At 50.2% G+C, this 19540-nt stretch overlaps 6 protein-coding genes across 6 annotated transcripts; 3 read left to right on the forward strand and 3 right to left on the reverse strand.

Moving 5' to 3' along the window:
* Positions 1 to 242: 242 nt before the first annotated feature.
* DFJ58DRAFT_782023 (general substrate transporter) lies at positions 243 to 2450 on the reverse strand. The gene is made up of 6 exons (XM_041389819.1): positions 1961 to 2450; positions 1181 to 1902; positions 819 to 1124; positions 737 to 763; positions 624 to 692; positions 243 to 577 (listed from the first exon to the last, which is right to left on the reverse strand). The coding sequence occupies exons 1-6, from the start codon at positions 2037 to 2039 to the stop codon at positions 359 to 361; spliced, it is 1422 nt and encodes a 473-aa protein (XP_041245104.1). The 5' UTR covers positions 2040 to 2450; the 3' UTR covers positions 243 to 358.
* A 61-nt stretch (positions 2451 to 2511) lies between these two features.
* On the reverse strand, positions 2512 to 7627 carry DFJ58DRAFT_782025 (uncharacterized protein). Its single transcript, XM_041389820.1, has 10 exons — positions 7179 to 7627; positions 6235 to 7017; positions 5823 to 6173; positions 5564 to 5774; positions 4425 to 5511; positions 4131 to 4369; positions 3809 to 4063; positions 3238 to 3759; positions 3085 to 3180; positions 2512 to 3027 (listed from the first exon to the last, which is right to left on the reverse strand). Exons 1-10 carry the CDS (start codon positions 7538 to 7540, stop codon positions 2842 to 2844), a joined length of 4092 nt encoding a protein of 1363 aa, XP_041245105.1. The 5' UTR covers positions 7541 to 7627; the 3' UTR covers positions 2512 to 2841.
* Positions 7628 to 7988: 361 nt separating this feature from the next.
* On the forward strand, positions 7989 to 9036 carry DFJ58DRAFT_306445 (SFT2-domain-containing protein). The gene is made up of 7 exons (XM_041379749.1): positions 7989 to 8253; positions 8303 to 8376; positions 8431 to 8486; positions 8535 to 8555; positions 8605 to 8694; positions 8745 to 8757; positions 8811 to 9036. Exons 1-7 carry the CDS (start codon positions 8120 to 8122, stop codon positions 8906 to 8908), a joined length of 486 nt encoding a protein of 161 aa, XP_041245106.1. The 5' UTR covers positions 7989 to 8119; the 3' UTR covers positions 8909 to 9036.
* DFJ58DRAFT_876599 (beta-lactamase-like protein) lies at positions 8745 to 10271 on the reverse strand (the record flags this gene model as incomplete). Its single annotated transcript, XM_041394454.1, has 5 exons — positions 8745 to 9201; positions 9249 to 9519; positions 9570 to 9679; positions 9737 to 9917; positions 9977 to 10271. The coding sequence occupies 5 exons, from the start codon at positions 10269 to 10271 to the stop codon at positions 9126 to 9128; spliced, it is 933 nt and encodes a 310-aa protein (XP_041245107.1). The 3' UTR covers positions 8745 to 9125.
* Positions 10272 to 10480: 209 nt separating this feature from the next.
* Positions 10481 to 11878, forward strand: DFJ58DRAFT_306448 (uncharacterized protein). Its single transcript, XM_041379750.1, has 2 exons — positions 10481 to 10625; positions 10684 to 11878. Exon 2 carries the CDS (start codon positions 10747 to 10749, stop codon positions 11827 to 11829), a length of 1083 nt encoding a protein of 360 aa, XP_041245108.1. The 5' UTR covers positions 10481 to 10625; positions 10684 to 10746; the 3' UTR covers positions 11830 to 11878.
* A 1512-nt stretch (positions 11879 to 13390) lies between these two features.
* On the forward strand, positions 13391 to 16169 carry DFJ58DRAFT_306601 (SRP54-type protein). The gene is made up of 13 exons (XM_041379751.1): positions 13391 to 13451; positions 13502 to 13689; positions 13746 to 13997; positions 14050 to 14125; positions 14179 to 14338; positions 14388 to 14875; positions 14925 to 15180; positions 15238 to 15389; positions 15440 to 15501; positions 15556 to 15579; positions 15630 to 15815; positions 15868 to 15933; positions 15991 to 16169. Exons 1-13 carry the CDS (start codon positions 13421 to 13423, stop codon positions 16051 to 16053), a joined length of 2004 nt encoding a protein of 667 aa, XP_041245109.1. The 5' UTR covers positions 13391 to 13420; the 3' UTR covers positions 16054 to 16169.
* Positions 16170 to 19540: the final 3371 nt, after the last annotated feature.

A 19540-nucleotide genomic window follows, 5' to 3' on the forward strand; every position in this document is an offset into this window, starting at 1 on the left:
AATCCAGAATATGCATTATGGACTGTAGACATATGAATATAAACACAGCCTGGAAATTAGCTGATGATAACCACAGCTTGGAGGAACTTTTCAAAGAGTACCGACGTCAGACTATACAAGCTGCTGTGAACTGTTATGGTCTGACTACATATAGTCAATTGTAGTAATTTGAATGGACGCGTAAACAAACATCAACAACGCGATCACGTCCGTATCGCGGCTCTCAAGCGTAATTTTGTAATCGCTGGCACTCCAGCACGATTGCGCTGTCACTAATAGAAAATGAATGTTGCATACCGGGCACTACCAGAAAGATATGAAATACACAGCGAAAATGCGTAACACAAGCCAGAGACAATCATGCCACTACTGAGTGACCCATCGCCCGAGGTATCATCTCAAACAAGTCCTCGATTTCTTCCAAGCTCTTCCCTTTAGTCTCTGGCATCAAGAAATGACAGACAGCCGTAGTGAATAGCGTCGCTGATCCAAAGAAGAAATATGGACCGCTAGGAGAAGCCCGTAGAAAAAGCGGCGCTGTAAGCGCGACAGTGAAATTCACCAGCCAATTACTAAGCTAATGGACATCAGATGAGGGAAAGCGAAAGAAGCACGTAACCTACCTGCTGGACAGCACATGCTTTTGCGCGAAGCCGCGTGGGTATTATTTCGCATGCGTATATTTTTATAACCTGGACGAGTCAACTCGCGTATAGTGAATGATGAATCAACCCACCACAGCCCATGACCATGAGAAACTTGCCTGGCGTACAGTTCATTTAGTATATTGTGGGTGGGTTGACATGCGCGATACATACCACAAACATGTATATGAGTATGATGACGGCCCATTGCGGTCCTCTGCCGCTCAAGTACACCACTCCGTCGGCTTTTCCACCATATATCGCATACAAGGTACCGATGGCCATGAAGCAAGTAGCAATAGAAATACCGCCACCGATCAAAGGAAATCTTCGCCCCCACTTGTCGACCCACAGTTGAGCAGGTATCGTGCATATCAAATTAATTATTCCGGAAACACCAGACGCAAGGAAAGCTGCTCGATTTGATGTAAAACCAGCTTGAGTGAACAAGATCGGAGCGTAATAAAGGACCGCATCGATCTAGAGACAGTGGTGTCAACTGAGACGTATCGTCGGCCGTACTGGACAACACATACCCCACACAACATCTGAAAAGACATCAGAAACACACTGAGAACGCTCCGTCTGAGGTATCGCTTTTGGAATATTTCACGATAAGAAGCATCTTCCCGGCTCTGTTCCTCGAGACTGCCTTTAATCAGACGTAGCTCGTCTTCCACGAACTCGCTGCTAGCACGGAGCTTCTGAAGAACTGCACGAGCTTCATCTATCCTTCCCTTCTGGACAAGCCACCGCGGAGAATACGGCATAAAAGCCATCCCAGAGACCAAAATTGCAGCCATACTCGCTTCCAAAATAAATGGTGTCCTCCAAGCCAGCTCACCCCCGATTCTTGAAGACGCGTACGCAACAAAATATCCCAAAGCGATCCCGATAGTGATGAGCAACTGTAGCACCGTCGCAACCGTTCCTCTAATCTCCTGTGGAGAAATCTCGCAGAGATAAATGGTAACGACGGAGATACTCTGACCCTGTCCGATTCCCGTTACCAGCCGCGCACATATGAGGACAGGGAAAGTTTTCGCAGAGGCGGAGATAGTCGTTCCTAGGAGGACTACGATGCCTCCGGCTAGGATCCCGTACTTGCGAGATAGCAAGTCGGCTATATAACCGCTGCATAGCGAAGACAAGGAAGCAGAGAGAAGAATACACGCGACATAAATCCCGAGGACGCCTGAGGAGAGATGGCCAATAGAGCTAGAGAACTGTTCCATTTGTGTAATAGGACCGATGGAACCTGGAAGAGATCATGATCATGGTGCCCGTTGGCCTAGGTACGAAGTAAGACTGCGTACCGGTATCCAAGCCCCATAGCATCCCAGCGAGGGATGTATGAAAGGCAATCAGGTATATTCTGGTAGTTACAGATACCATTGCTAAGACGGGGTCTCAGCGCAAGCCTGCTGTCTGCCATAGTCAGTAGCAGAGCGGCGCCCGTACGTACACTCAGACGTAAATGAGCTGCATGTAGAAGACTCCGACCGGCGACAACCCATCTTCTGCTAAGGAAGGAACGCATCGTGGTCATGGGATGACTGAGACGAATAAACATATGCGGCGGCGCACGATGCGTGTTCATGGGACGCGTTATATTAATGTCAATGATGGTCATAGCCATACATAGCTTAGACGGACATGCATGCACGGCACTGCACGATAAGCACTTCCTTCATGTGCATGGCTCTCAGCGCTTCTCGGAGCAAGGAACAAATGGGTGGCCGCATCGATCCCAAGTTGAAAATTAGGTTCGAGTCCAAGGTAAGAATTAATTACGTTCGATTCAAGGGTGCCGGTGAGAGTTACGTTCGATTCCAAGCTTAAGGTGAGAATTATATTCGACCCCAAAGAGAATTATCATGACATGTGATTCAAATCTGCACTACAACAAACGAAACACGAAGTATGTATGATAGGTACGTATCATCGAGAGCAGTCAACAGTCAGCGAAGCAGCAAGCAGTCAGCACCAAAAACAAAAACATGCGTAGGAAAAATTTCATGAGCCTAGAGGCATTCGTAACATTTATCGTCGCTAGGGAAAAGAAATGGTGTAAAAAGAATGGTGGTGATCGTGCATCGTGCATCACGTTGGATTATGTTTGCATGTTTTTGTGTGCATGCGAATAGGGCAGCCTTCTCAGAGACAAAGGACGACCCTTAGAGACAAGAATCAACCCTTAAAGACCCCCCTGCGGCGTAGACACGCTCTTCCGACCCAGAATATCCAGAATCTCGGAAATGGTCCGCGCCGCATCCATTGTCTGAGGACCACCAGGGAGAATCGACAATCGCTGCTTGGTAGTATTCAGCGTAGCCTTCACGTTCGGGACTACTCGCGCGACGTATGGAGCGATTAGAGGCTCCTAAAGTTCGAAAAAAATGTCAGTACCTCAGTCGCACAGCAAGAAGACGGGACATACGTTAATATTCAAAACAGTAGCAGTGCGTTGCATCCACCATAAAGACGACTTGAAGGCTTCGTCCACAGGAGGCGTCTCCGCAATTATAGTAGCGAGCTAGTCAAAAAAAAAAAATCAAAACCAATTAACAAACAAGTTCCATGAAAGACGCACCCGGTGCAAAATCGACAAAATAACAGCCATAGACAACGGCCCCTTCCGGTCCATAGGCATCACAACCTCCGGACTCGACCTCGCAAGGAGCTCCCTCAGCTGCTTCGGATCCTGTGTCCCCAGAACCGCCATATACGTGTCTTCCCATGCATCATGCTGAGCAGGAGGAGACCGCTGGGACAACGGTGGTGGGGGAGGCGGTTGGGGAGGCGCGATGGGGTGGGACGCTTGAGGCGCAGCGATCGTCGAAGGGTACCACGTAGCGTGTGTGTGCATTTGCGTCGGTTGTGGTTGTTGAGCGAACGAACCAAGGGATTGGGAGCCATATACTGGGGCCTGCGTCGTTGCGGGAGGGAGGTTCTGGGAGCGGTGCATGCCTTGACTCATAGAACTCATGTTTGAGACGCTAGGAACGGGAGAACCGCCAGTTGCCATCCGATGGCTTGCAACTGAGTTCAGCGATAAGAACTTGACTTGGTCGGACAGCATCCTGACGGAATGCTCAAGATCTCTGATCAAGGACTACCCAATTCATCAGAACGATCTCGATTTTGAGAGAAAGACCACTCACCTCCTGGCTCCGCGCAGCTTCAGTCTGCCATGACATGGAATCCTTCTTCACATTCAAAATCTCCGCCCTCATCTCCCGAAGGATATCCTGGTGCATAGCCGAAGTCTGCTGAGAGTACGTAGGGATGATGTTCTTCGTGACAGAGTCCTTGATGTACCGCTCGATAAGAGGGTTCAGATTCGTCGAGAGGATACTAGCGAAATGGTTCGAAATATCAGGGCGCAAAAGCAGCTTCTCGATCTCATTCGGAAGGCTCTGCACACACCCAACAAAAATGAAAGTCAGAACGACTCCAACAAAAACTGAGAGGAGCACAACGCACATTCTGGATGAACTCAGTCAAACCTCTCCCAACATGCTCATTAAGAGCAGCCCGGACTTCCGTCCTCGTGATATGCTCCAGCGCAGGCAACACCGAGTTCTGGACTTCAGCTTTGACAGCCATCTCGACAACCCTCGTGGTATTCCTCGTAAGCTCCGTCGATATCAACTTCAGAATTTTTTCCTGTCGATTGAAATCCTCAGCCTGCTCTTGGACGCGCGCTTCTTCCATCCGTTGGTCTGGGAAACAAAGATCAACATTCAAGACACCGCAAAAGGCACATCAGCCACTTACGTTGCTTATCCATCTCCTTCCCAATCAACCGTCCAATACGCGTATGCAAGCTCTCCTCGCTCTTTTTGATCTCCTTAGTGACGACTAGTGCAATCCCAGTATCACTACTAGTGCCCACATCGCCCTTGAAGCTCGTCAACTTCTCCGCTTCCTTCAAGTTTAAATTCGCAGCTTCGCGATCCCTAAACGCCACGTTCTTCCCTCGGACGTTCTTTCCCTTGCCTTCCTGCGCACGGACTTCATCACGTGCGATATCACCCTCGAGTTCTTCGGAGGGAGGGGTTCGGAGTGTACGAGGTGGGATAACGCTTCCGGACCCAGACACAGAGGGCTGTGTGGCTGGCACAGGAGCAGGCCCAGGCCCAGGTCCACCGATGCTCGCGGGCGCAGGAGGCATCTGACGCCCCGTACCCTTTGCTTCCACGGGGGCCGCAGGCATATAAGGCGGGAACTTTCCAGGAGCGTTCAGCACAGCCGCATCGTACCACTCTTTCCTAATCAGGACTTGATCGACACCAGTAGAATGCACGGAGAACGCGACGAGCGCGAGGTCACCGGGTGGGAGTTTAGCAGCTACACATGCCGCATGCGCTTCATCGCCCGTGGGGTCTGCATCTGCTGAGAGTATCACAAAGTGGATGGTCGGTTTCGGCCCGGAGAACTCGACGACTTGCTCGAAGAACCCGCCGCGAACAAGTTCGCCCGAAGACGAGGCGCTGACGTCGAACCCGATGCGCAAGGCAATAAGACTGTCGCGCCGGTTGTTGGCAACCCAGAGCGTCTGGATTCGGGAGTCGTAGTTGACATGTCCGAACATATCGGGGTCTTCTTTGCTTCCGTTGACGAACCTGAACGTGGAGAGGACGTTCTTGGTGATGACGGAGAGGAGCTGGAACACGGTGCCGTTCCTCCTCCCGATGACGATACCATCGTCGATGAATGTCAAAGATGAGGGGACGTCATCGCCGCGAACGCGGTGGGTCCAGAAAGGCATCTTGTCATGGACGTTCCACAGAGTGAGAGTGGAGTCCTCGGAAATAGTAGCCAGCGCGAAATGAGGAACATCGAAATCAAACGCGACCAGGCGCTGTTACGAAGGATGAGAATACACCAAAAAATTATGAAGCGATAGGGCTGACCGATGGCACCGAAAATACTTGAGAAATACGGTTCAATTCAACTTGTGGCAAAGGCTCTCCTCTAAAAGTACGCGCAGCGTCCGCTAGATCAAGTAAATACATTTTAGTCTCAGAAGCCACTGCCAGAGTGTCGGGTTGTTTAGGGTGCCATTTTACGGAGTGAAGAGGGTCCGCGTCAGCGCTGGGGACGATGCACAACAATAGTCGTCCGCTGCAGATATCATTAGACCACAAATATGTCAAGCACTGAGACACTCACGGTACATCATCGGTGATGACCTCAGGTAGTTCCCACACGACAAATCCACCATCGGAGGTGACGCCCGCCAGCCTGTTACCGTACACAGCCATATCAATGACCGACGTAGAAGGTGCAAAGACGGTCGGCAGCTGAAGTAGAGTGCGATCACCGCTCGACCGCGAAATGACACGAACACGGCCCTTGGTCATGGCATACGCAATCCAATGAGTAGCACCAATGGTCGTACCAGGCAAGAACACAGAGTCCTGCTTGACCAAAGCAATTGCGGTAGATTTCACAGCGTCTCTAGGAGCCTGCACGTCGTCCAGCGGCTGCGATACATCGAATACGATAGTTTGAGGTTGCGAGCTAAGAAATGAGCGTAAGTCAGTAAGAGCACGTGGAAAAAACGTGGAAAAAAAAAACTTGCCTCGGACTCGTCTGTACCTTTCCTTTGGCAGGACCTTTGCCTCTGGGTTCATTCTTCCAGGTGTTGCGAGGGCCAGGTGAGACGTCCTTGTCTCGCCTCGCAGGCAGGATAGGAGCCTGACCGAGAGGTGACTCGACAGGGCGTGGCTGTGGACGTGGCTGCTGTGCAGCAGGCTTCGGGGGAGAGCCCCTAGGGGGCGACGCACGGCCAGGCTTTGGAGGAAGAGGAGGGGGCGGGGGCATAGTACGAGGTTGGAGGGACTGTTGCTGAGGGGTCGGCTGTGATTCCACCTGGGAATACTCATCTGTGGTGCTATAAGGGTCATAGGTAGGAGATGGAGCCTGTGCAGAGGGATAGGACTGCTGGGACCTAGTCAACTGGTCCATAAGGTTCTCGACCGACTTGCGCTTCGGGTCGTTGAGAGAGCCTAGGGAAGCGGATGTCCACGAATCCTCGTTTGTGCTGGATGCACTTCCGGAACCTACGGCGACAGGCTTCTTCTTTACGGTGGAGGTGGAGTCAAGAGCATCGAAAGGAGAAACAAATTCGAACATGGACTTGCGGGGAGAGGGCGTGAGCTGCTGGGGCTGGGGGATGGGTTGTGTATCCCTGGGCTGCTCTTGTGGGATGTAAGGGCCCTCATTGATATGGTAAGTGTCTCCGATAGAAGACTGCGGCATGGACGACTGTCCCATAGAGGACTGGAACTGGGGACTGGCGGCAGGGGGCAAAGTCGACATTTGTTGTGGAGGAGGCTCCGAAAAATTAGAGCGGGGAGCGGTACTATCGTAGAGATCAGCATAAAATGTATCGAGGAAATCCCAAGAGGTCATGGTAGAAAGAGATGGGAAACGAGATGGAAAAAAAAGTGGAATAAAAGGATGTGGAAATTGAAGTGCCTCGTGTATGAAGTGAGGCGGGATCAACACGCAGACTTGACTCACCCCATGAGCTGTTCTAGGAGGATCTTTCCTTGAGTTTCGCTGCTATTTGAAGGTGATTGACCTGATCTTATAGAGGAAGCAGGAGGAGATGGAATTTGCTGAGACTGTTGAAGTGGTCTCATAGCAGATGTCGGGGTTGCAGCAGGATACAACATGGAAAGGAGAGCACTCTGCCTATCAGCTGGAGATGCAGAGACAGCTGGAGCTGAAGCTGAATCATCGTCAGCAATCATGCTTGGAGTAGCAGGGGCTGAATTTCCGTGAGTTGTGATAGATTGAAACAATGAATCAAGATGAGTTGAAGGAGGTGGAGTGACGCTTCCTCTTGAGAAAAGCTTGTCATGAAGATTGGATTGTTCCATTATCAGAACGTTCGCAGCTAACAGAGCTGAGAATCGTTTGAAACAAAAAACTGAACGATTTAGCCTCGTTGAACACACGAGGTTAGCACGAGGCGCGTGATCCAAATAAGCTCCAACTTCGCATAGCCTTAGTACTACATATCAAGCCTACTAACGCCTCAAGATAACCCTGAATCCATAGTCTACCTACTACGGCTTCGTACTAAAATTGTACCTGCAAGAGTGACCCTAAAAGTGCGGCTATGGTGCCAGACATGCAGTCACTGAGGAGTGAGCGTGAGCCTCGAATTCAACGTCCATACGTTCATGGTTTCGTTCGTCGACCATAGTCTACACCAATAAGAATAGCTTTCAACATTGAATATACAGTCACGTCTTTAATTATTGCTGCCCCTGCGATGTGGAAACGGCGACATTATAGTAATGGCCTCCTTGAAATCGAGTTCATGTTCAACCAAAACATCAAATGCTCTTCTTCAATAACCGTGGGAAAACTGCGCTGGACTTTGCCCGTCGCCTCTCATCTAGGCTCTAGCTCACCACAATATTTACACGATTCAATCCTCTCCCTAGTCCAAAATGCCCTCTAAAGGATGGTTCAACCTTGAATCCGCGGGTGGCATGATCCCCGAGACCCAGTTTTTCGAGGGGGACTCTGCCTTCAAGTTCCTCGGCCTTACTCGTACGCAGAGATTATACGGCTTTGTTGGATGGTACGTGGTCAAACTCTCCATTCATCATTCGTAGCTGAACCTTCCACAGTCTCATCATGGGGTTCGCCCTCAGTTTACTAGGCAGCATATTGCTTTTCTTGGGTCAGCTCGGTAGTTTTGCAGGTCCGTCTCACTTGTTCTTCCTCCAAGTATCACTATGACTACCTCTTTCCAAAGTTTTGTACACTATTGGTATCTTGGTATCCCTCGTTGGTACCGGTTTCGTCATTGGAGTGAGTTACGTCCTCCTTATTGCCACCATTGAGACTAACGTCCCGTAGTTTGCTTCGCAAATCAAGCTCGTACGTTTCATATCCTCCAAGTAGCACAACTCAAACACCTCCACCATAGATGTTCAAACCCGTACGAATCATTGCCACAGTCGTATTTCTCGGCTCAGTAGGTCTCGTCTTTGTCGGCGCCTTCGTACTCAAGAGCGAGGTTAGCGTTCCCTTTCCTGTGCCTAGACTACGCTAACCCTTATCTTCCAGATACTATGCATCGGTAAGCCCTAGAACTCTGGAACTTGCCGACCCCTGATGTTTTGATCTCATCAGTTTTCGTCATTGTCGAATACCTTGCCTACACCTGGTACAACCTATCGTACATCCCATACGCCCGATCAGCTGTGCTCAAACTCGTCGGAATGAATTAATTTGATGACATGTATGTTTACAAGATCATGATGGATAGTGCCTGAGGCCTGATGTGCTGCTGCTTTGCAATGCTATATGATCTTAATCAATACATTTGTAGAATTCGTTCCCTTAGCCAGATAATTAATGAACACTAGTTGCTGTTCTTACTACCCGCACTAAAGCCTTGCTCTAACCCCATTTCTCAGTCAACTGAAATCGCAGAAACGTACCTCCTCACCCCCTAAAGTTGTTCTTCAGCTCACGCAACTTGTTCATAACAGCACCGGGTTCCTCTGCACCAGTAACCCGCCTATAGCAAAATCAGCATCATGGCTATGACCAACAAACACCGCATACTTTATCGCATCTTTATCCAAACGCATAAACACATTCCACTCCTTTTCATCACCAATAGTCGACAAACCAGTGGTAACCTTGTTTTCCTGTGCAAGCTTGAAAAGCCGGCCGATAGCTGGGTTGTCGGGCTCGATAGTCTTGGCGAATGCAACGTTGCCAGCTGTATATTCGTGACCGTTGTATACGACCGTGTTGTCCGGGAGCGTCGCTAGTTTGGAAAGGGAGGTGTGCATCTGTTCTGCCGTGCCTTCGAAGAAACGGCCACACCCGCCTGGGGCAGTGTCAAGAATGCGAGGAGTTACAGGACTAGCGCACACATACCTAAGAAGAGGGTGTCCCCAGTGAACACACCACCAGACTGAGACTTGTTGGATGTGTCCGTTACATGAAAGCAAATAGAATCCTTGGTATGGCAAGGAGTCGCCAAGCACCTGTTACGATCCCGCTCGACGTTTGAATATGTAACAGGGGAAGTTCAATGGACCCACCGAACGTGTATATTATCACCAACAGTAAACTCGCCACCATCCTCAACAAGATCAGTTTTAGCAGGCACATCAAAGCCTCCATAAACAGGGATACTAGGATACGTAGAAACCTTGAATGGAATGAGGGTGAACTTTACAATATCAATCGTATAGATCAACGGGGCACGTTGCGCACCAGTGTCTAATGCAACAAAACGTTAGTGGCCAGTACAACTTGAATCAATGATGTCGGGAACAGACATGCCTTGTTTCCACCGCTGTGATCTTGATGGTGATGTGTGGTGATGCCAGCGACGATGCTCACGCCCTCCTTGTCCGCTACAGCCTGTACCTTTTCTACGTCTAATACATCCACTACTGCCGCCTTCCCGGTCGGCTCGTCGATGAGGAGATACGCATAATTATCTGCGCTAACAAGAACAGGTACGACTTTCATCTTGGACGCTTTGACGGTAGATGAGAAAGCCCGGATACCGACTCGGATAGGCGCACTACTAATACGACTAGTACGGAAAGCGATGGAAAGCGCAGTCATGTCAGTTCACCGCAAAACTGATGGCCTGATGCCGTTCACGGAGCTCCAACAATTGGCCTTGCTTATTCTTAGCCTTGGGTACTGGATGGTTTGTAACAGAGGCGTTGATCACGCGTACGTGCATGCCGGCTACCTCGCATCTGAACATCATGTACAGCCTTGGATAAACGTCTGATGTGATGTGTCTACACTCACATGTCAAGTGGGGTGTTTTTACTCCACCCTTCAGCGCTTTTTTTGTCTTTTTCTCTTTTGATTGCCCTGGTACTACTCGTTTTCTTCCTCCCACTAGCCTAGGGATTCTGAGTATCTGCTTTGGATGCAGGGCGGTACTTGTGCTGATCTTTGTCGATTGTGAGTATTCGCTTGGTGTCTTTGAATGGGTGTTTGATATGTATGGGTTGGGTCATAGTAGTGTATTCGTGCATAACAACTCGCGCGCTATCAACCTCTCGACATCGACTCTGCAGTAAATATGTCAAACGGAGAATATCATCCGGGTTCTTCTACTGCAGGAACCTCTTCTAGTACTACTTCCCTTTACACCTCCGTCACCACCAGTACCACCGACCCCTCTTATCTACCCTCTTCCTCCGGCACTCCTTATCCACCCTCCTCCTTCTCCTTCTCCTCCTCCTCCTCCTCCTCGTCTTCTGCAAGCACCGGCACCGGCACCGACACCAGCACAACTCCATTGACCATATCATCTACTACTACACCGACACTACCCCAATCTTCCGTTGAGTCAACCGCATCATCATCTTCAGCAGCTGCGGCTGCATCAACACCATCGGGAAATACGAGCAACACCTTAACAACTTCCTCCGCCTCAACTATCAACGTTGGCGCCGTAGCAGGCGGCGTCATCGGTGGAGTCGTCTTCCTAATATTGCTCATACTCGGCCTCATCCTCTGCCGTCGCGCCCGACTCAAAAAACACGTCGCGCCCTCCTCCCAATTCGCAGAAACCATCAAACGCGGAGAGCTACCTGTCCTCCGCCTAGATTCCGGCGTAGAAATCGTCCCCTCACCCACGCATTATCATGTTCCCCTACCACTACGACAAGATTCGTATTACACGAGTCCTGCCATGTCGGATATGAAGCTCCCAGATGGGATAGGAGGGTCAGAGGAGCAATCTGAGCGTCACAGTTTAGAAAAGCCGCTGCAGCCTCTTCGGCGCCCTGGCTACCAGGGTTCGAATGAATCCGTGACAATGGGCAATACAGCGCGCAGGGTATCAAGTATTGGCAGCTCACAAGAGTTCTGGTCCCGCGACACAGGCAAATTCGACATTCGGAAAGACTATTTAAGATCCACATCTCCACTTCTTATCGAAACCAGCTACGCACCCATGATGCAAAATACATATCCTATGCAGCCTTCTCGCGCAGTAGATACTTTACAGGACGCGTATGCTGATCTGTGGAAGCTCTCCGTTGCCCCGATGACGCGCACACGGCCGATTTCTGTGCGGAACGGTGCGGATACACAACCTTTACCTCCGTTGAGACCTCTACGACGTAGTGTGGACGTTGGGAGTGGCAGGAAGCTTTAATTTTTATTATTATTATTCATGTATGTTTACTGAACTTTTGTGTTCGAGTCGGGTGTCTGATATTGGTACATGGTATTCATCCGCGAGGATTTATGTACTAGTAAACGATCTGTTGGACTCTGGAGATCATGCGCAGCGAGCTCATGTCTGTTGTTCTTTTGTTTCTAGCGTCTGACGCCTCTGTGGAGCCAAAGCCTGACATACTGCCATCGGGGTTCCTCATGTTCACACACTCTGGATCTTTGGTAACACAAACCTGCACCGTGAGAGCTGTGCAGGCAACTTTCGCACTGGGCTGTGAGACAGTAGATTCGATTTCCTTTCAGATCCGCTGCTAAGTTTTGCGGAAGCTTCTTTGTTCACCGAATAACGACATTGACCACATCATCATCGCCTCCAGGATATATGCAGGAAGCTAAATGCTCGAAGTATATTTGCCCCTTCATCTCCCATCGTATAGTCTTAGTAAAGCAGCGTCTAGTATTAGCACCTTATGGCCATACAATAGCGATGTTCATAAGGCTAACTGTTTCCATTCCGCTTGTTTTCTATTATATGCCCCCTCATCTATCGTATGGTCATAGTAAGCAGTGGTAGATGCATTATGATTTCCACTACCTATGACCATACGATAGCGATGTTGATAAAATCAGGAGGCGACTTCGAACATTCCATCTTCCCCCTCAAGATTCGATCAGCAACAAAAGGAGCTGCTTCAGCAACTCGCAGTAATCACGGTTACTAAAATGGGTTATAGCTTGTTCAATTATGCAAAGAAAAGCCCATGGCTGTCACTTCCATGTTCCAGCATGGCAGCGCGTCGCACAGTGGAAGCCAACTGGAAGCGGGTGACATGTGATGCATGACATCAGCGCCTTGGGCCGCCGTGCCATGGCGACGGTACCTGCAGAAGTAGCATCCCTATCAACGTACTGCACCCTTATGCTGTTATTTATGCCCGAACTTGGTGATATAAAGTCCTGGATGTTGGAATCAGCGCATGCAAAACAAGCTCGTGGGTGAGTGAACTGTGCCAGTGTTTGGTTAGCGTTTACATAGAGTTGTCGTATAATAAGCATTGACCTTGGAAACTAGCAGTGCGTAGGATGAGATGTACACTGGCCTGGGCGTGACGCGGGGCGTTTAGCAATCAGGCTGGGTCAAGAAATGAAGCTTATGAACAGAGTAAATGCGCGCACCGGATAGCCTCTGAAGCCCCCAATGTCCCCGTTGTCTGCAGATACTGCGATCCTTGAGAACGTCAGTGACAAAAATACTGACCACGATGTGAATTTCGTATCATGGAAAGGCAGGGTAAGTAGTACAGGCCAACTTCAAGTTGCATCTTACCCGCCGTCTGGGTTAGCCGCATCAGGACAATTCCAGGCTGTTGTCGTGGCCACTTGGCTGCTATTTGAACGTTCTGAACAGCGAGCTGGTGCTTCAAAACTTCATCGACGTAAGGTTGACACAGTGTGTCACAAGTGTGTCAACTTGTCAAGTCCGCAATGCCAAGGCCAAACCTAGCTTATGTAATCAATTGAAGTTATGATGCGGTGTCCGGTAAGAGTGACGTGCAATACACTCGACCATGCTGGACCACTGCTCAATCTCGCACAAAGGTCGGTCTAATAATTGTTTTGAAGCAGCTAAATCTCACTATCAGCTACAGGAGGTATTGTATTATGGTCACGCTCCTTCACCCCAGAGGCATCTCACTTGGCTTCTTCTCCTTCGTCTCCCGTGAATTCTCTCATACGTGAAGCCCTGATCGAAGGGCGGACAGCCGAGGAAAAATACGAGAAGGACGGATACGCAGTGAAGTGGACATTCTTTAATGATCTAGAGCTAATTTTTGTGGTACGTCCGCTGTCCATGCTGCTGGAGTAACTCTCGACTGACATTCAGAAATGCAGGTTGCATATCACCGCATTCTTCAACTAACTTACGTGGATGACCTGCTAGCTGCGCTCAAAGCACTGTTTATAAAGCTATTCGAGCCATTCCTGGCTACTTTCGTCGCTTCGCTGCATGCAATAAAAAGCGGGAAACTCGTGTCAGCTGCTGCGCGCGACTCTGCCAAAGCGTGGAACTTTGCAAAAGCATTTGAAGGCTGGGATGGTGTCTTCGACAAGCTCTTGAAGGGATTCGAAGATAAAGCTGCCCAGGTGCGTCCTTGTTCTCGCACATATGCCGTGCTTGCTCACTCCAAGCCTGCAGGAGCGGAAGTCTCGCTATAGACAAGTGGCTCCAGCTCTGCCCGACTCCAGTCCTCCTTCTGATGACCTCAGTACGGGTGAGTTTTTTTGTATTCAATACGTCACGCATATGTTCTCAAGTGACCTTCAGTTCCCTCCGAATCGTCGATTGCGGTGCAGGATGAGCAACAGATAGCTCGGAACGTACAAGCACTCAAGAACAGACTACGTGGCCGGGGTGGCCGAAGGGGAGGGCGAGGTGTGACGAAGGTGGACTCGGGAAGTGGCCGGGACAGCATGCCAGCTTCAGAGTGAGTGCGCAAATCATTCTAATTCAAACCAATGTTTTACATCATACAGTTCCGAGTCGACGAGCAAAAGGGCGAAAGGCAAGGCGCAGCGGAAATGGGGTGAATCGGCCCCGTCAGAAACAGAAATGGCTTCTTTGGACTTTAGCACCGACAAGCCTGACTCCGGCATAAATGGTTATTTATCGCATGACCTGCAAGCCCTCGTAGACAAAGCTTCTCTCGGAACTAGGACAAGGGATGGCTTATATGAAGTCAAAGATTGGGACTTTGGTGGGAAGGACGACGAGGCGAATGACGCTATCACTCGTGCTTTGAAGAATGAGGGTACAAAGCAGCCATCGGGCTCATTGGGCGCCCTGAGTTCTTTGTTCTCCCGTTTGACAGGCTCCAAAATCTTAACCGAACAGGATCTGAAGCCTGTTCTGGAGGGGATGAAACAACACCTTATGAAGAAAAATGTGGCCATGGAAATTGCGGACAAGGTCTGCGAAGGCGTCGGAGAGAGTCTTGTGGGGAAGAAAGTTGGAGGTTTCCAAAGTATGCCGTGTCTTGCATCTTTATCTGTTGTGCTCTGACGCAATTTCAGCCACCAGTAACGCCGTTAGGACGGCACTGTCATCTTCGCTCACGCGTATTCTGACGCCCAAGACGTCAACAGACCTATTATTGTCAATCAGGACTAAACTTTCTTCCCCCCTGCCTTCCGCTCAACAAAGGATGCCCTATAGCATCACCTTTGTGGGCGTGAATGGTGTAGGAAAGAGCACAAACTTGTCAAAAGTATGTTTCTGGCTCATCCAGAACGGCTTGCGAGTGCTCATTGCAGCCTGTGACACTTTCCGGTAAGAGAGCCTCGTTAGTATTACTCAAATTGCACTTATTCTGAACATCCCATGTAGGAGCGGTGCGGTCGAACAGCTTCGCGTACATGTGCGCAATCTTTCCATGCTTGGCGTCAACGGCGCAACGAATAGCAAAGGCCGTGTTGAACTGTATGAGAAAGGGTATGGGAAGGATGCTGCGGGCATCGCCAAAGAAGCTATCGCATATGGTAAAGAATTTTGTTCAAAGTGCATTTTCAACTCACGCATTCGTACCTAGCCAAAGATAACGACTTTGATGTCGTCTTAATTGACACAGCTGGGCGCATGCAAGACAACGAGGTACGCAAACCGGCACTATTATTGTCACGATCCTGATGGATCATTTTCTGCCAGCCCCTCATGCGTGCACTTGCCAAGGTATGACATATCGTGGAAGCTTCTTAGAACTCCGTTGATAAATTCCACAGCTTGTCGCGGCGAATAACCCAGACAAGATAATCTTTGTCGGCGAGGCGCTCGTTGGCAATGAGGCCGTTGACCAGCTTACTAAGTTCGACCGCGCCCTTCGCGACTTTTCGTCTGCATCCGGCTCGGGCAAGGGGCGCGGCATCGACGGTATGCTAGTGACCAAATGGGATACTGTGGATGACAAGGTGTGTGGTTTACTTACCTGCCGCAGCAATGATATCTGATACTCGCGCACAGGTTGGTGCAGCGCTCTCGATGACATATGTGACAGGCCAGCCAATTATTTTTGTCGGATGTGGCCAGGTTTGTTTTTCCATTTGTCCCACTAATTCACAGTCCGCATTCTGACTGCTTCACCAGACATATACCGACCTCCGCCAGCTGAGGGTTGCAAACGTGGTACAAGCGATACTGAGCGACTGATATTCCTGATGTAATTTTGTTATCTACTTGCTATCTATAATGGATTAGTGCTGAAAATTGGCACGGCTGGCAAGCATATACTAGCCATGCGAGGAGTTGAAACCCCGGGTCTTTTCCTTTCGCGCATGAAGTCGAGAGAGAGACCTAGTTACTGCCGCACCCAATGCGAGCTGGACTAGTGCAAATATTATGGCTTATCTATCCACTGAGGACTACACCATGCCCAGACTAGCAACAAGGGTACAGACCAATCCGACATTGCACCAACATCTACCGTGCACAACCGTTATGCAGTTCTTTGAAATTGCCACAACATCAAAATGTCTGATATAAGATCTACAGATAAACCGACAGTTTTAAACTGGTTGCTCAGATGGCCCTGGGGCTTGGAGAAGATGTTCCTATATGCGTAGGTCAGCTTGTGAGTTCAGGAAGAAACAATTACGAATACACCCACCATTGCAAGTTTCTCGCCTTCGGATAAAATGGTGAAGCATGATTGCAGACCCTTCGTACACCACTGCCTCTCGAACCAGTCGAGGAGATGTCGATTCCAGAAAGTCTTGAATATATGGCTGAGTTTATTGTCCCATGGTTTTGGAGCACGGGAGATATGGATAGCCCAATTTTGACATGCGTAGTTGAGAACGTCGGGAGCTGATTGACTTCGTTCGCGTGCTTTGTTTGCGAAATCACAGAAGGTCTTCATTGCATGGATGATCTTCATGTCTGGTGGAAGGCGACTTTGTGTCAATGCAGAGGCGGAATGATCTTGGTACCTTAAGGCTAAGAACGCAGGAAACGTCAAGAAATTCGGCAGGCTCTTGAACTGCTGAATGACTTGGCAAGCTGGATGTAAAAGCAATTCTGGGACATTTGTGTGCTGCTTGATTGCTTCCAATGTGTTCGCAAATTCCTCCATTGTTACCCAGGCAGTGGTGAACCGCCACATTTGGCCATATGGCGTTTGCGACCAGTCTCGCCCGTCTGGGGTTTGCAGCCACTCCGTCCCTCCTGGAGTCTGCAACCAATCATTCCCTTCCTGGGTCGGTAGCCAGTCTTTCCCCTCACGAGTCTGCAGCGCGTTGTTCCAAGTGTAGGTCTGCGGCCACCCTGTCCCTCCTTGAGACTGCAAACAGTCATTCCCTCCCCGGGCCTGCAGCCAGTTCTTCCCCCCCTGAGTCTGCAGCCAGTCGTTCCCTCCTTGAGTCTGCAACCAGTCATTCCCTCCCCGGGCCTGCAACCAGTCATTCCCCCCCTGAGTCTGCAGCCAGTCGTTCCCTCCTTGAGTCTGCAACCAGTCATTCCCCCCCTGGGTCTGCAGCCAGTTATCCCCCCCCTGAGTCTGCAGCCAGTAGTTCCCACTGTAGGCCTGCAACCATTTTGTCCCTCCATGAGTCTGCAACCAGTCATTCCCTCCCCGGGTCTGCAGCCAATCGTTCCCTCCTTGAGTATCCAACCAGTCTTTCCCTCCCCGGGTCTGCAGCCAGTTCTTCCCCCCTGAGCCTGCAGCCAGTCGTTCCCACTGTAGGTTTGCAGCCAGTCCTCCCCATCCTGGGACTGTAGCCAAATTTTCCCACTCCAAGTCTGCAGCCAGTTATGCCCACCGAGAGCCTTAAGCCAGTCATACTTATCGAGGGTCTGTAGCCGGTCGTGTTCGTTGAGGGAGCGCGGAAAGTCACACCCGTCGATGACCTCCAACCAGTCTCTCTCGCGCTGGGTTTGTAGCCAGTCTTGCCCACACCGGGTCTGCAGCCAGTCTTCCCCGACGTCGGTCTGCAGCCAGAACTTCCCTCCCAGGGTCGTCCTTTCCCCCCTGTGCGAGCAGCCAGTCCCTCCCTCCTTGAGTCTCCAGCCAGGCACGCCCATCCAGAGTGTCTAGCCAGAATTGTAACTCTGAACTGCGATTTCCTCAAGCCATAGTAGGCTTACAAGTACTTGCATTGGCTCCGGCGGCTGGACGATAAAGGATAATGATTGTGTTAAACTCTGGGGGTCGTGGGCTTCCATAGCTTGACCCTGCCTTTTCAATGCTGAGAGTGCATCCAGCAGGGCCGAGCGATCTGGATGTTGTATCATCAAGCGGAGAGAAGAATACGCAAGTAAGAGCTGAGGTGAAGCGATACATCGTACTTCGTCAAGACGGAGGCCGCAGTTCGAGCGGTGGGAAACATAGTCACGAACGGACGAGTGATAGATATTCACAGGGAGATTGCTGTCGGGAGGAACATCTATGACAGACCGCAGCTGCACCAGCACTTTCTCGACGTCCCTGCCCTGACCAGGGCCAAGAAGTTCCGAGATTTGTGAGATCGGTAGAGGATCTGTAAGGGCAGCAACAACGGACAAGTGCAGGTATGCCCGCGTCGGATCAGCACATGTGGAGAGGATGCGGTCGTATAACTCGTACACCTCCGTTCCTGGTAACAGTTCACTTGTGAGCTCGAGCATGAGGTGAAGTCGGTCACGGGGATCGTTGTGTCGATCATCGATAAACTTCATCATTGTAGACGCCACGATGAAACGTCTGCCTGCTCGGATCGCCAGCTTCTCAATTTGATCCTTCGTCGGCTGCGGGAAGGTGGGAGAGCGACTTCGCAACTTACCGAAGGAATGCTCCAAGAAACGATAGATATCTTCGTCAACATCTACGCCGTCTAGCGAGATGGTAGCAGCAACACCCTCCCCCAAAATCTCTACTGGTATCTCGCACAACAGCGGGCGCACATCTTCGTTCTGCATAGCTTCACAAATGTGCTCTTCCGAGCGACTCGTGACTAGAATGTGGATCGAAGGCAGATCAGGATCGCGAAGAACTCGGGGGAGCAGGGAAATGAGTTCGGTAAGTTCGCTTTCAGATTCACCTTCATCCCTGGATTCGGATGAGTATTCATTGGAGGATTCGTGTGTGCATTCATCAAGTGCGTCAACAACGAACGTCAAAGGGGGACACTCGCGTAGTCTGGATTGAAGCTTCCGCAGAGGTTGGAGGAACAACGCCTCCATCTGGTCCCGAAGTGATTTGTCAGGATCTAGAAGAGCGAGATTGTTGAGGATAGCTCTGTTCACATCCTTCCGGATGTTGGGAAAATTGATGGCTAGCTGGTAAGCAAGCGTCGCAAAGAAATAACCAGTCGTGCGGCGTTTCGTATGCTTGCGCGAGAAAAAGAATGTCCCCCCGAGCCGCGTTTCTACTTTCGTCTCCTCTGTTATTTTCAGACCTCTCATTTTTTCAGCTACAGTGAACGCAACAGCAGACTTTCCGACGCCGGCTGTGCCATGCAGCGGCCAGCCAGATGATCCGATTCTTCTCTCTGTTGGCTAAATATTGATAAATATGGTCGAGAAGGATCACCCGGGTCCCTTCCAAACATTTCGGATGGGGCCGGCGTTCACGAGAGTCATGTTCAGCGCCCTTCACAGCGACCTGGGAGAGCTTCTCCCAAGTTCCTTCAGACATATCCAAGAACTTTGACCAGGTCAGGTA

This window comes from Suillus subalutaceus (genome assembly GCF_016647625.1).
Source record: "Suillus subalutaceus strain FC151 chromosome Unknown DFJ58scaffold_38, whole genome shotgun sequence".
In the NCBI taxonomy this organism is placed as follows: domain Eukaryota; kingdom Fungi; phylum Basidiomycota; class Agaricomycetes; order Boletales; family Suillaceae; genus Suillus; species Suillus subalutaceus.